Raw genomic sequence first — 12,941 nt, 5'->3', positions numbered from 1 at the left:
ACCAATGGGGTGAAAATTCCCAGGGTTTACCCTACACTCTTTTGCAGCACATCCTCTGTGCCCTAGTGCAACCAATCCCACAGTGCCACTCTCTACCTGAATTCAAAATGGTGAAACCCTTCTCCCTTGTGCAGAGCCTATGTGCCCACTTCAGATGTGTGGCCAGAAAAACGAGCAACCCCTCCTCTGTGATCACTTCAAACTAGTTCTTGGGGAAGCTCACTTCCTACCAGGATTGGAGCCTGCCTGACTGAGGGAACTAATAAAGGGGTATGCCTAAGTGTCAGCTAACATTTACCTGTTATAGGGAATTTTTCTTGGAAGGTTATCAAGTTCCTAGCACTGCCCAAATGAGTAACCGAACCCCCTGCCAACATCCTGACCTTTGTTTCTGCTCCTCAAGCAGTTTTCAGCTTTAGCACTCAGAGGACTGCGGCTGGAGACTAATGCAACTTAGCCTTCAGAGGCTTTAGGCGGGGAAGAGGTAACTTTTCAAAAACACATTAAGAAAAACATGTACAAATTGATATTCAAAACTGGAGTAAGTATGATTGTAGTACGCTGCATACTGGATACTCCTCAAGCCCCTTCCTGACTATACAGGCCATTTATTCTCACGTTTCCTCTATCTTATCATCCTAATTGGATACCTTTCTTGGGGGGTTTGTCAATTGTTTGAATATGTATCTTTATATCTATCATACTTACTATTGTTTTGAATATGAATTTGTACATGTTTTTCTAAATGTGTCTTGGCTACACACTACTTATTTTGCTGATAAGAATCTGTGTTAATGACTGCCCTTGACACTCATTGTGTTTCATATATACGTGTAATTCAATGAGCAGATACAACCTTCAGTCATTGTGTGTTCATGTTCAACACTGCTGTGTTGAATTGCCGTGTATGAATTATCCTTGCATCCACTGGAGCATACATTGCCGTATTTGAACTTTCATTGGCCATGATGTCCCTCAATCCGGATCATTGGTATGCTCTTGCGCCACCACCACTCATTTTAAAATTCCCTTTTAACACTTTTTCTCAAGCCCATTTGTGGGACTCGGTTTCCCACTACCCGTGTCACTCATTGTGCGCATACAGTATGTCCAATTTCATATATACATGTAATTTAATGATCAGATACAACCTTCAGTCATTGTGTGTTTGTATTAAATATTGTTGTGTTGAATTACTGTATATGAATTATTCTTGCACCCCTTGAATTTCCGTACAATAATTATTCGTTCATCCTTTGTCATATAGGAAGTATCTTTGGCCATTATGCCTCTAATTCTTGATCATTGTTAGGCTCTTGTGCCACCACCACGTCATTTTGACCTTTTTACACTTTTTCTTGAGCCCCAATTCGGGACTCTGATGCTCGATTAACTCCCCTCCTTCCTGCTCTATGACGGGAGCTAACGCAACCTGACTCATCGTGCAGGTCTCCCAGCGTCGCTGACTTGATGTGCGTAGTTACGCATCGTCTCGTGAGCTTCCTTATACCAATCCACCCCGGTCGAGCCGCCTGTAGCTGACGGTTCCTGTTCGCATCAAGTGCGACTCTGGTAAGATAATTCCCCACTTAAAAATTCTTTCTAGCAATTTAGTTTCCCTTTACAGACCAGTTAAATCTCTCCCCCACCCCCCCTTGTCTTTTGCCAGCAACTCTTTCCAGAAAATCCGGAAACACTTGTTCCGTACTTTCTATCGCGATCCGTGAATCAGACGGATCCTTGTCCCTTCTGAAGGGTTCACTCTACCATTTAATTAACCCCTGGTAAGTGCACCTTTAATGAGTGGCGTCATTAACATGCTATTGTGCAGCGCAATTCTTATATTAATTAAAGTTCCCTACAACTTGATTTTCACATTTACCCACCAGCATACTCTCCAGGGCTTCTGACTACGTGGACCTTGGATTCTTCACTGGGAGCCTTTTGGTGCCCAGTTCTTGCCCATGTGAAAGACGACCTCTTGACTAGCCAAGTATTTAATGGTGAGTGTCTCACTCCCATGCTTCTTTTTTCCATTTATTGGAACCGTTACAATGATCTTTGCCGTGTACTCAAGTTACACACTTCATGCATTTTTAGATGCCTTGACTAGATCCATACTTCACTCCATCCAGGACTGGATGAGTGTATCTTACGCTACCTGGTGAGTCTCCACGTGACCCGTTTCTCATCATGAGTTATATTTTTTGCACACACACATCTTAACTACCCCCCCTTTTTTTCGTTCAGGCTGTCACACTGTTTTGTCCTGAAGAAGGCCCTACGTGATAACCCTATAGTACAGACACTTGGGTCGAAATGTTGACGTACCCTTGACTCATGTCCATAATCATTGTAACCATGCAAAAATTGATATTTTGGGTTACTGTTTGAACTAAACCTTTGGACAGAGATATATGTATATACTTTTTTTTATGTTTTGTCATTTATGTGTTTATGTTTTGGCTGACAATTTCCTCACCTTTTTCCCCACATGTCACATCAGTCACTAATTAACTGTTCGCATTGTCTATACTTGTTGTATAACCGTCTGTTGTTTGACCAAAAAGAGATTTTTAAAAGTAAAATACATACTCAAACCGAAGGATCTTTTGTGTGTTTTTTAGTTAAAGAACAATTTGCTACTTGTAGGTCTCAGCGCACAGCATTTCACAGATGTGAACATCTGAGAAAAGTGCCTTATCTCATTCTGGCACACTCTCACTTGCAGCACTTCCTGCCACAGATTTGCCCACCTAATGCTATTGCTGTTTAGATGATATCCTTCTACCTTCACTTGAGTGATACATTGAATTGCATGAGATACAACTTTACACAAGTAGATCTCTCTGTTTACTTCTTCTGGTTGCCTGGTTTGTGCTACCAACTTTAACACAAACCTCTTGGATTTGAGAATGGTAGCCCTCAGTGTATTTCTGCTCCACCCTCTGGTAGAGTGAGCATTGATATTAGGTTCTAGCACTGTGAGCGCAGGCTGTGTTTGCTTTGTAATTTCACATCAGTTATCCTGTGAGGAACTTGAGACTGAGGGCTAGACTGCGCATCCTGCTGTCATGAATATCATTAGTTCGGTAGGAGTTTGCCTGGGCCTCTCTGTCCATGGAAGGAGTATGTAAGAAAAGATGCTTCAAGAAAAGACTTATTAGTTTACTCTAGTATTGTGCTCCTATGCAGCATTTTGTAGCTAGAGCAAAAGTAACAACATAATACGATAAAAAAGCCATTTTAGGTATCACTTTCAGACAGCTTTCTGTCTGGCAAGAACTAATGATATCATAAAAAATTCAACAGGTGCATACATGCATATGTATACATACAATAATGGGATCTTGGACAGCCTCTTTAAGCCTTTTTAGTATCATGGCTCAGCTGACATTCGACATAGCTATCCATCAGTGTTGGTATCAACCCAAGGCAATTCATGGATGTGAATATCTGAAAAACAGTGCCTCTCCTCATTCTGGGGCGCACACACACACACAACCACACACACACTGGCTGCCCCGCCTCCCCACAAATCCATTGTGCTTTGTTACTTTTGTTTAGTTGGTGCCTAGCAGCTGCAAATTGCTAGTGGGCCTTTTTTTTGTTTTTACATTTTTAGGTCTTGGCTAGACAGCGCATGCGCTGTCTTGAAGAGACATGTTGTATTCAATCTGTGGGCTTCTGCCTGCCCATAAGCTTACCATTTATTTGCTTCTTCATCGCTCTCATATCCTTCATTCCAGTTGGTCTATGGCATCCATGATTCATGCCTCTTCTTGTGTTCAGCCCTCCCCTAGAGCATGGACCAAGTACTTCTCTCTGGCTTGTATCCATCCACTGCTTCTGTTTGAGGAGCTACTTTGTTCTTTGTTTTTGAGCACTTCACACGAGTGCTCGTGTTTTCACTCGTTCCATTCTCTGTTTACTGTTGTCCCTTTTCCCCACCTACGGCCGGGTTCAGAGATCTGAAGCCGCCACAGGTTTGCTAATTCTGCCTTCCTTGTTTACAGACAACCGCGCTATCTGCTTACAGCTCTGACCCCATTGTAGCCCACCAATGTAGGTGTCCTGGTTTTAATGCTCCACCTCATGTGTGTGACTGCATTGTGTAGACTGTGAGGCTGCCATACCTTGTGGCTTTTGTTCAGTAATACCGCCAGCCGCAAGGCTGGCCTTACAAGGAATCAATCCTGAAAGCTGTGGATGCATTTTTTTTTCTAAGAAACCTTAAAAAATTAATATTCTCAGCGATGTCTGCAAGTATTTGTGCAGCTAAGTTGGGTGGGTTTGTGGTTACATTTAGTAAACATTTGTGACTCATAGTTGCTGTGAGCCGCTTCTGTTAACCAATTACAGGCCTTTCTTCTTGTTGACATTTTTCTATGTCTGAGCTAACTTTCAAGCTCATTATTAACACTTTTTTCAAAGTTGATCTTTAATAATACTTGCATGGCTGAAGTAGCTTAGGCGGGGTTTCTTTCAGGCCTGCCATATTAGCTTGATTTCTTTCCACTTATTAAGGGCTTCTGCTAAATAAAACACATTTGTGTTTGAAAATAATCACACTACATTCAAGCACCAATGTATGGTATATATTTAGCTGTTCTGTAAGGCACTGTTTGTGGTCATGTGATAACTTTGTCACACTTTTTGTACAATCATCAAAGTGCAGCAAAATAAACTTACAGTTGATCTTTGAGTCTGACATGATAAGGTGAAAACAATTGGCGTTCATTCTGGCATTAAAGCCAAAACCACAATTGCTTTTTGCTACGTTGACTCCAAGCCCCCCCCCCAAAAAAAAAACCCATTGCTTTTCGCAGATTACTCTGAATTGATTTATGATTGTCTCTGCTCAATTTCATATCTGTTGTCCCAAATTACTTTGTGCATGTCATTTTTGCTTCTCCCTAAATCCTTTCTTGGCAGTGATAACACTTGAGTTCACGGCACCACAGAATTCCACATCATGCTACAAAATTCAACACCACACCACATAATTTGACTCCACTACATGCCACTCCGCAACATACAATAACATTCATTCCACTCCACAGCACACATAACACTCCACATAATTTCACTCCATAACACACAATCCAACTCCACCTAATTCCACTCCACTCAATACAACATAATTACTAGCCACATAATTCCAACGCACACCATGCCGCATAATTGCACTACACATAACTCAGCGCAACACCACACAATTCCACAACAAACAATTCCACTCCAACCCACATAATTTTACTCCACACCACAAACATCCACTCCACTCCATAACTCATAGCTAAAAGGCATTAACATTGGCAACGCCTATAGCTCTAGGATTGCCGAAACCTACTGGCTTTGCTAATGCTTGTTGAATTACTGTTGTTAATAGCTCTGGGCCATGTTCTGGAAATAAAGTTAAACAAGCACTGGCAAAGTCAACAGATCAGCATTTGCCTGTTAAAGGCAAGATCTATTTGATTTGATAATACTCTGTTCTCATGTGTCGTTAATGTGGTTACTGTGGTGATAGCTGTTATTTTACAAGTAAGGAAGTAAAATACCCTGCAGCATCATCTACCTTCACACAGGCCCATCCCCTTAAATCATCGAATAATGAATCTGATAAAAAAAATTAGTGCATGCCCATATTTAAATTTGATGGAACAATGAAGCAATTTGTTGAAAATTCACATATTTTCTTTTTACATTAGGTCTCCAACGTATCTGTCCAGGTCTCCAGCATAGAGGAAAAGGTCTCTAAAAAGAGAGTTCGTCGGAAAGGACACCACAAGTTGAAATCAAAGAAAAAAGCGAGAACAGCGGATTTTTGGAATTTTCAAAACAAATTAATACTTTTCACTGTGATCCTGTTTGTCATAGCTGTCATAACATGGTCCTTGCTTTGGGTTTTCATCTGTGAGTTGTATGTTATTTACAAGGTTTGAGTAAAAATAATATAAACACAAAATAATTTCAAGACAAATTCACTTTGGTCCTCATTCCATAAGCCCTGATATTTGAGGTGGCATTACCACATACAGTAAATACCAATACATTCAATTAGCTTCTGGTTATCACCACTAGATTTTTTCCGATATAAGTTGAAAACATGGGATGTGTGGTATTTTCCCATGCAGAAATTCTGCCAGGTTTTAGCTGCAGGCAAAATGGGCAGTATTACCACATCAGTTCTAATATCGGAGCTATGTGGATTGTAGCCCTTGTTGTAAAATCAGTGAGTTAAATGTAGCACGTCATATCCATATCCATTTATACATGAACACTTTGTTGGATTTACACAAAACTACATTTTCTGATCTTTGAGCTACGTGTCATGTAAAAAGACATTATCAGACTCTTAATATGGCAAAAGATGTGTGGGCATATTTATCAAAAGTTCACACAATGCATGACAGCAAGCAAAGCTACTGCATTGTTTTGTGTGAATGAGATAGCTGAAAAGTAGTATATCTACTAAGATATGGTGCTGTTCATCTCTCTTGCTAGCACACTAGAGGCTGCCTAGCGCTAACACGGGCACCCCTCCATCATACTGCAAGGGTGCCTGCATTACATGTTTTTTTGTGTTGGAAGGGGTACTGTCCTGAACAAAAACAATCCAGAGGCATATTCCTCTTTCTATGCATGATGCAGACGCATCACAAATAGAAAAAGGCAGCAAAATGAAGAAATAAACGTATTTCTCCGTGTGACACCTCTCTGTGGGAGGCATACAAATTTCACACAATTCCAGCTTTACACATCTTAGCAAATCTGGAATTGTATGAAATCCATAGGTAGATGCATAGAAACAACCGTGCTCCACCCACTATTAAGAAATATAACGTATGCAGCGCAAGGTGCTGCCTTGCTTTGCATTTATTTGCAAAGACACTCAAGGCCACGCAAATCATGCCTTGCGTAGCTTTTCAAATCCCAAATAAGCCTTTGTGTTGCCCTGAATCACCTTGGGCAACGCAAAGGCAGCACAAAGCACAGTTGATTTGCTGATTAATCCCCAAGGGTGGTCGCCCCCTAATCACCCCGGTTTAATTTTGTCACTGAAGACAATACTTTTGAATTGACGTTCGAATGATATCCAGTTTGTATCAATAATCCAATCATCAGCCGCACAGTTGATATATGTTGAATCTCACTGTGCACTCAATTTAAGTGACACAGCATTTGGGCACAGACTAGATAAGGCCTTTTATGTTGCAACATTGGTGCATGGTTTCACCAGCAAATCTTTATTTTCCTGAGCGTTATCTAATTTAGGGCCTCCTGTACAAGCTTTTGGCGTAGGGCAGTGCTGCAAGCCTTCTTGTTGCACTGCCCTACATCAAAATAAAAGGGTGGGAATGCACCATATCTCTGAAATACAGCACATTCCTGTCCTCTTCCCCAGCGCTGGCGCGCAATTGGCTGCTCTGCCCCAAAGCAGGCACCCTTGCACCATGTTGCAAGCGTGCCTGCTTTGTGGGAATTATTGTTTTTGTGCTGGATGGGACACCTTCCTGCACAAAAACGATTAATGGAGGTGATTTCTTCCTTCTAACTGTGCTGCTGAATGCAGCACACATAGAAAGAGGAAGACACAAGGAGAAATAAAGTTATTTCTCCTTGTTGCACTTCCCCTACACCTCCCCTGGGGAGGTGTAGGCGTTTGATGCATTCCCAGGTTTACAGAGCATTGTAAATCTGGGAATGTGTCAAATGTCATGGGTGTTACGTGGCAACACCCACTGTAATGCCCATGGCATGCCTCCCCATTCGTAGTTTGAGATAACGCATTGACGCGCTGCATTGTCTCACACCATATCTACAATGCCATGAAAAATCATGCAGGCTTTATGTGGCAATGCACTGTGCGCCACCGGAATGTCAATAAAAGTGACGTTCTGGCAGTGCATGGGGCTTGTAAATGAGGCCCATAGTCCATCAGAGATCACCATGGATGGAAAAGCTCTGCCTACAGCTAGATCGGTCACTAACCTCTCCATGGAAATGAATGATTGGCTTGAGTAGTAGATAAAAAAAGCTTTTAAGTGTATTTGTTTAAGCCAGTTTTTGGCCGTTTGAATGGCTGATTATATAACTTTACTGATTCCTGTTCAACCAGTGGCATAGATATGACATTAAGCCTGAATTTTATCTTTTGCCTTTCTTGAGCAAAGCACAAAGGGGGAAAACTCTAAAATTTACTTTCATCATGCTAAATATTAATTGATGAAGTGCCATAGATCGACAGTGCCGCTTAATGCAACGCCATGACTTTCTTTTTCATACCTTTATTGACAGAATAGAAATATACATTACCTGGTTAGGTGATTCAATACCGTGAACTATGAGTTTGTGAACTAGCCAAAGAAGGTTTTGGCAAATTTGTCAAGCTCTTGCAACTTCATCAATTTCACGAAGATAGCGAAGCTTCAAAAAATAGAAGGAGGAAATCCGAGATCAACTATAGATCTATAGAAAGCTAGATTTGTAGTCCTTTTGTTTCAAATATAAAGGCAAAGATGGCTTCTATTAATGGTTCATTTTTAAAAAGAAAATCAGACTGCAACGATATTTACGTAATTAAGCTTTGATAATTAGGGATTTGAAAAGACTGACCAAAATTGTTTTCACATCTTTCATTGTGATCAACCTCTGTCTTTGGGTATGCCCGATACCAAAGGGGCTATTTAATTCAAATCTACAGATCACTTTTCATCAGCCTTGATTTTTATTACACAGAAATCCTAAAATAGTACTATTCCCTCCTCACATGTATTCTATGCTTACTGAACAAGACAAATTGGAGAACCTATACCCAACTTGCACCTACATGAGCTTGTGACTTGGCTGAATAACTACAGATTCTTTAAATCCTATTTAAAATTTAAGTGTTAAATCCTTCCTGAAGAATATAAAGTGAGAGTCAAAAAGAGTGTGCATTCTTATCAATTCCCAATTGACAGCTGGAACTAGCAGTCTGGTACTGTGTGCATTTCTAATTTCCTGCTTAGAATAAAAAGGACAATGCTTTCCAGGTTGACCATTGCCTCATAAAGTCAGATGTGGCCCTGTAGTACCATAGATAAACTTGGCACCAGTTAAAACTGAGATCTTATGCTCTTCAGATGGTTACTTGATGTAGAATGTTAGCAAATTCTAAATGTCTGCTTCTTTTTCAGTTTTATAGTGGAAATTCAGTAAATTGATTTGTTTGACCCAAAGGAGGATGGGATTTTGCAACCACATAAGACCACCGACAAATGCTGGTGTTACTTCCCGACCTCCTTTGCCATTTTGCATATGGTTCTAAGCCTGCAATCTACCAAATTCAATGTGTTGAAGAACTAACAACAAAATCAGATTATGAAATACCTTCTGTCTTACTGAGTCATCAGAACAACGGAAGACTTCCCTATGAGTAGCATAGACAAAATCTTAGAATATCTCAAAAGTCCAATGAGTGCCAATGTACTCTTATTATATAAAAGATTTTCTATGGGATGCATGTATAGAATTTGAAAGGAATCTCCCTTAAAATGAATCCCCATTTTCTGAAACCTGATTGAGCAGTGTTTGCTATATTTGATTCAGATTAGCATCACCCTAATCTGCGCTTACCATTTCTACGTCCATTAATTTGAACATAGACAATATTTGTATATAATAGTACTGCTTCCCATCAATTTCCTTATAGAAAACTCTTCTATCTTTCATGGCGATCTTTGTAGAAAACCCATTTAGCTATCATGGTGATCCCCTGTTCTTCTAATTCTGAGTTTAGAATATATATATTGTGTTGTGGTAAAGCCAGAGAACCAGAATTTAGCACTGGAGCTTTAGGTTAGTGTTTCTCTGATGTTCATTTTTGTTACTAAGTCTCGAAGGTTTAAACAATGACCCTACACCCTTTAATGCTTTAAAGAGTTTCAAAGGACACATTTGTGTTATTTTGAGAAAATACAATGCACAATAAGGGCATCTTCTGTAAAATGTTGCATTAAGAAGTTGGTAACTGATGAATATGTAAGATGACTTTGAGACATAACTGTGAATGATATTTACATTCCACAGTTCGCACAGAAAACAAGGAGGTGTTGTACTTTGTTGGACTATTTCGCATTGTCAACACCGAATTCCTTCCTGAATACAGACAAAAGGACTCAAAGGAATTTCTGACCATATCAGATAAAGTTCATCAAGTGGTAAGCTAAACTTTACTCCATGAGTGGTTTTGAAAACAGTTAAAAATGTAAGAATGCATATTCAAGGTAGAGCGTACATTTCTGTATCAATGTTACTCTGTCTCCTTTCTGTAGTACTGGGATCCATCTTTTCCCTCATACCGTTGAGATAGTTCTCATTTATTGCCTGCATTCTTTGTAGTTCTGAAGGAACCACAACCCTAGTCTTTGTAGTCTAATACACACCATAAATTAACCTGTGCTCACCATCTGGTAGCTTGGCACAGAGCAGACAGGTTTCACTTAGGAATCAATGTGTAAAGTATTTATGCAACACTTCAAACAGCAACACAGTGTAAACACCACAAAAAGACTCCACACCCAGTTTGAAACATAGCTTACATTGTTTATAAACTAAATAAGAGCAAAATGACAGAAATCCAATACGTATAACCAGAGTTATGATTTTATTAGTGAATAAATGAAAATATAGTGCTTAAAAGCATAAAGCGCCAACCAGGGACATCTGGTCGCGCTTGACCGGGGTGAATCCAAAAGTTAAGTTTGACCACCATGGAGCGTAGGTTAGATACATGGATCAGCCTTGGCCCGCTGAAAAGTACCTGAGATGCATCGTCAACGAAGTCGAGATGCGAGAAGCAAAGAGGCTATGAGCAACGTCGAATGGCTGGATTGAAGGCGATGCGTCATCATCGAGCTGCGCAAATCGAAGATGCATCGTTGTCGAGCCACAGGATGTAGGCGACGTATCAGGAACTGGAGGCGATGCACCGTGCAGTCGGTGATGCGAGGTCCTCAGTCTGTGCAGCAGTGGCGATGCATCAACGTTGAGGGAGATGCAACAGTGCCGATCGGCGCAACGCTGTCGATGCATGGATTTTAGCAGTTGTAGCAGTTTATACCCACTTCCATGGGCCCAGGATTGGATAGGCAAAACTTGGCAAGGCACGACTTGCAGCAAGCCAAGTCCAGGTGCTGTTGCAGGTGGATGAGAAGTCTTTGATGTCCCTGAGACTTAGAAAGGGCAAGCCAGCATGCCCTTGCAGTCACTTTGGGTTCATGTGAGATGGTCCGGTCCTTCCTCAGCAGGACAGAGGGTAGCAGGTAGCAGGGCAGCACAGCAGAAAAGCAGTTCTTCCAGAGCAGCAGTAGAGCAAAGAGACAGTCCTTGTAGCAGCACAGCAGTCCTTCCTCCTGGTGGAGTTTCTTCACAGATCCTGTAGTGTATGATTTGGTTGGGTCAGAGACAAAGTACTTATAACCAGTTGTGTCTTTGAAGTGGAGGCCACTTCAAAGAGGGGCTTTGAAGTGCACAGAGGTCCTCCCTCCCAGCTCTGGCTCTAGACTCACTACAGGAGTATATATAGCCCTTTGTGTGTGGACAGGACACAGTCCATTCAGGTGTGTCACCTCCTCCCTCCCATCCTTCCCAGGATGGCCCATCAGGATGTGGATGGATGTGGATGGACACCGAGTCACATCTAAGTCCGCCTTGTGTGTGGGAATGCACAAAGTCTAGATGTCACCCACCTAAGATGTGTATTGGAGACTGGCTGCAGAGACACAGGGCTAAGAGCAGAAAAATGCAATCTTTCTAAAAGTGGCATTTTTAAAAGGGAAGTTATAAATTCACCTTTACCAGTAAAAAGGACTCATCATTACCACTCCAATGATATGAAACATGACAGAGCTACTCCTTATCAATCAGGAATTGCAGCTTATTTGTGTACTGAGGATTTTCCCATGTTAACTTATGAGAAGGGTAAGCCTCACAGTAGTGAAAAATAAATGTGGGTGTTTTCCATTACAAGGACATTCAAAACTTAAAAGTACTTGTTCTACCTTTTGATCACACAGCACCCTGACCTATGGGCAAACTAGGGCCTGGGCATACTTCGCGGAGTTTTGCTACGCGAAACTCCGCAAAGTTACAAAACAATCTGCGAAGTTCTGTGAGTGGCAGAATGCAGTGAACTGCAGTTTGTGCTAGTATTCCTGACGCTCCGGTAGAAATTCTACCCGAGTGGCAGCTCGCGCTCGCGAACTTACCGCTCAGTATTTCAAACTTACCGTTCGGGATCGCGAGCAGGGAAAAGCTCCTCTGCACATCACGAAGCGGAGTTTTCTGCACTCCGCGAGCTCCGCTGAGTACGGAAAACTCTGCAAACGGAGCGAAGTTAACCACCCAGGCCTACCTTAGGGGTGACATATATGTAATAAAAGTAGAGTTTAAGGCTTAGCAAGGGGTTTTAAATGCCCAGTCAACATGGCAGTGTAAACTGCACACACGGGCTCTGTAGTGGCATGCCTGAGAAATGTTTAAAGTGCTACTTGTGTGGGTGGCACAATCAGTCCTGTAAGACCCACTAGTAGCATTTAATTTGCAGGCCCTGGGCACAGTTAGTGTACTCTAGTAGGTATTTATAGATTCATTTGAAATGCCAATTGTGGATATGTCTATCAAACTATGTTTTAGGGGAGAAGCACATTCACTTTAGCAACTGTTGTTCATAGTATTGTGCTCAGAGTCCTGAGGCCAACAAAAAGAATTCAGCAAACTTTGAGTCAAGCAGACAAAATATCTGGGGGAAGACCACCCTAAAGTTATCATGTCTATCACGCTACCCCTTACCTGAAAGTGGGGAGAGATACCCAATCTCTAGAGAGTTCTCATCACTAAGGTGGAAGAACCTGAAGAGACCATCAGCACCTGCATAGCCTACCCTATGTCTG

General features: G+C 41.4%; 1 protein-coding gene across 1 annotated transcript in view; it reads left to right on the top strand.

Moving 5' to 3' along the window:
* The first annotated feature begins 5,364 nt into the window (after positions 1-5,364).
* TMPRSS7 (transmembrane serine protease 7) overlaps positions 5,365-12,941 on the top strand; it is a 559,080-nt gene continuing 551,503 nt past the window's right edge. The window contains exons 1-3 of the mRNA XM_085623815.1: positions 5,365-5,466; positions 5,715-5,919; positions 10,078-10,208. Coding sequence (XP_085479941.1) covers positions 5,365-5,466; positions 5,715-5,919; positions 10,078-10,208 — 438 coding nt within the window. The remainder of the gene's footprint in view (positions 5,467-5,714; positions 5,920-10,077; positions 10,209-12,941) is intronic.

This window comes from Triturus cristatus, chromosome 8 (genome assembly GCF_964204655.1).
Source record: "Triturus cristatus chromosome 8, aTriCri1.1, whole genome shotgun sequence".
NCBI lineage: Eukaryota > Metazoa > Chordata > Amphibia > Caudata > Salamandridae > Triturus > Triturus cristatus.
The sequence above is the reverse complement of the archived record's forward strand: the minus strand, read 5'-3'. Positions and strand labels throughout refer to the sequence as shown.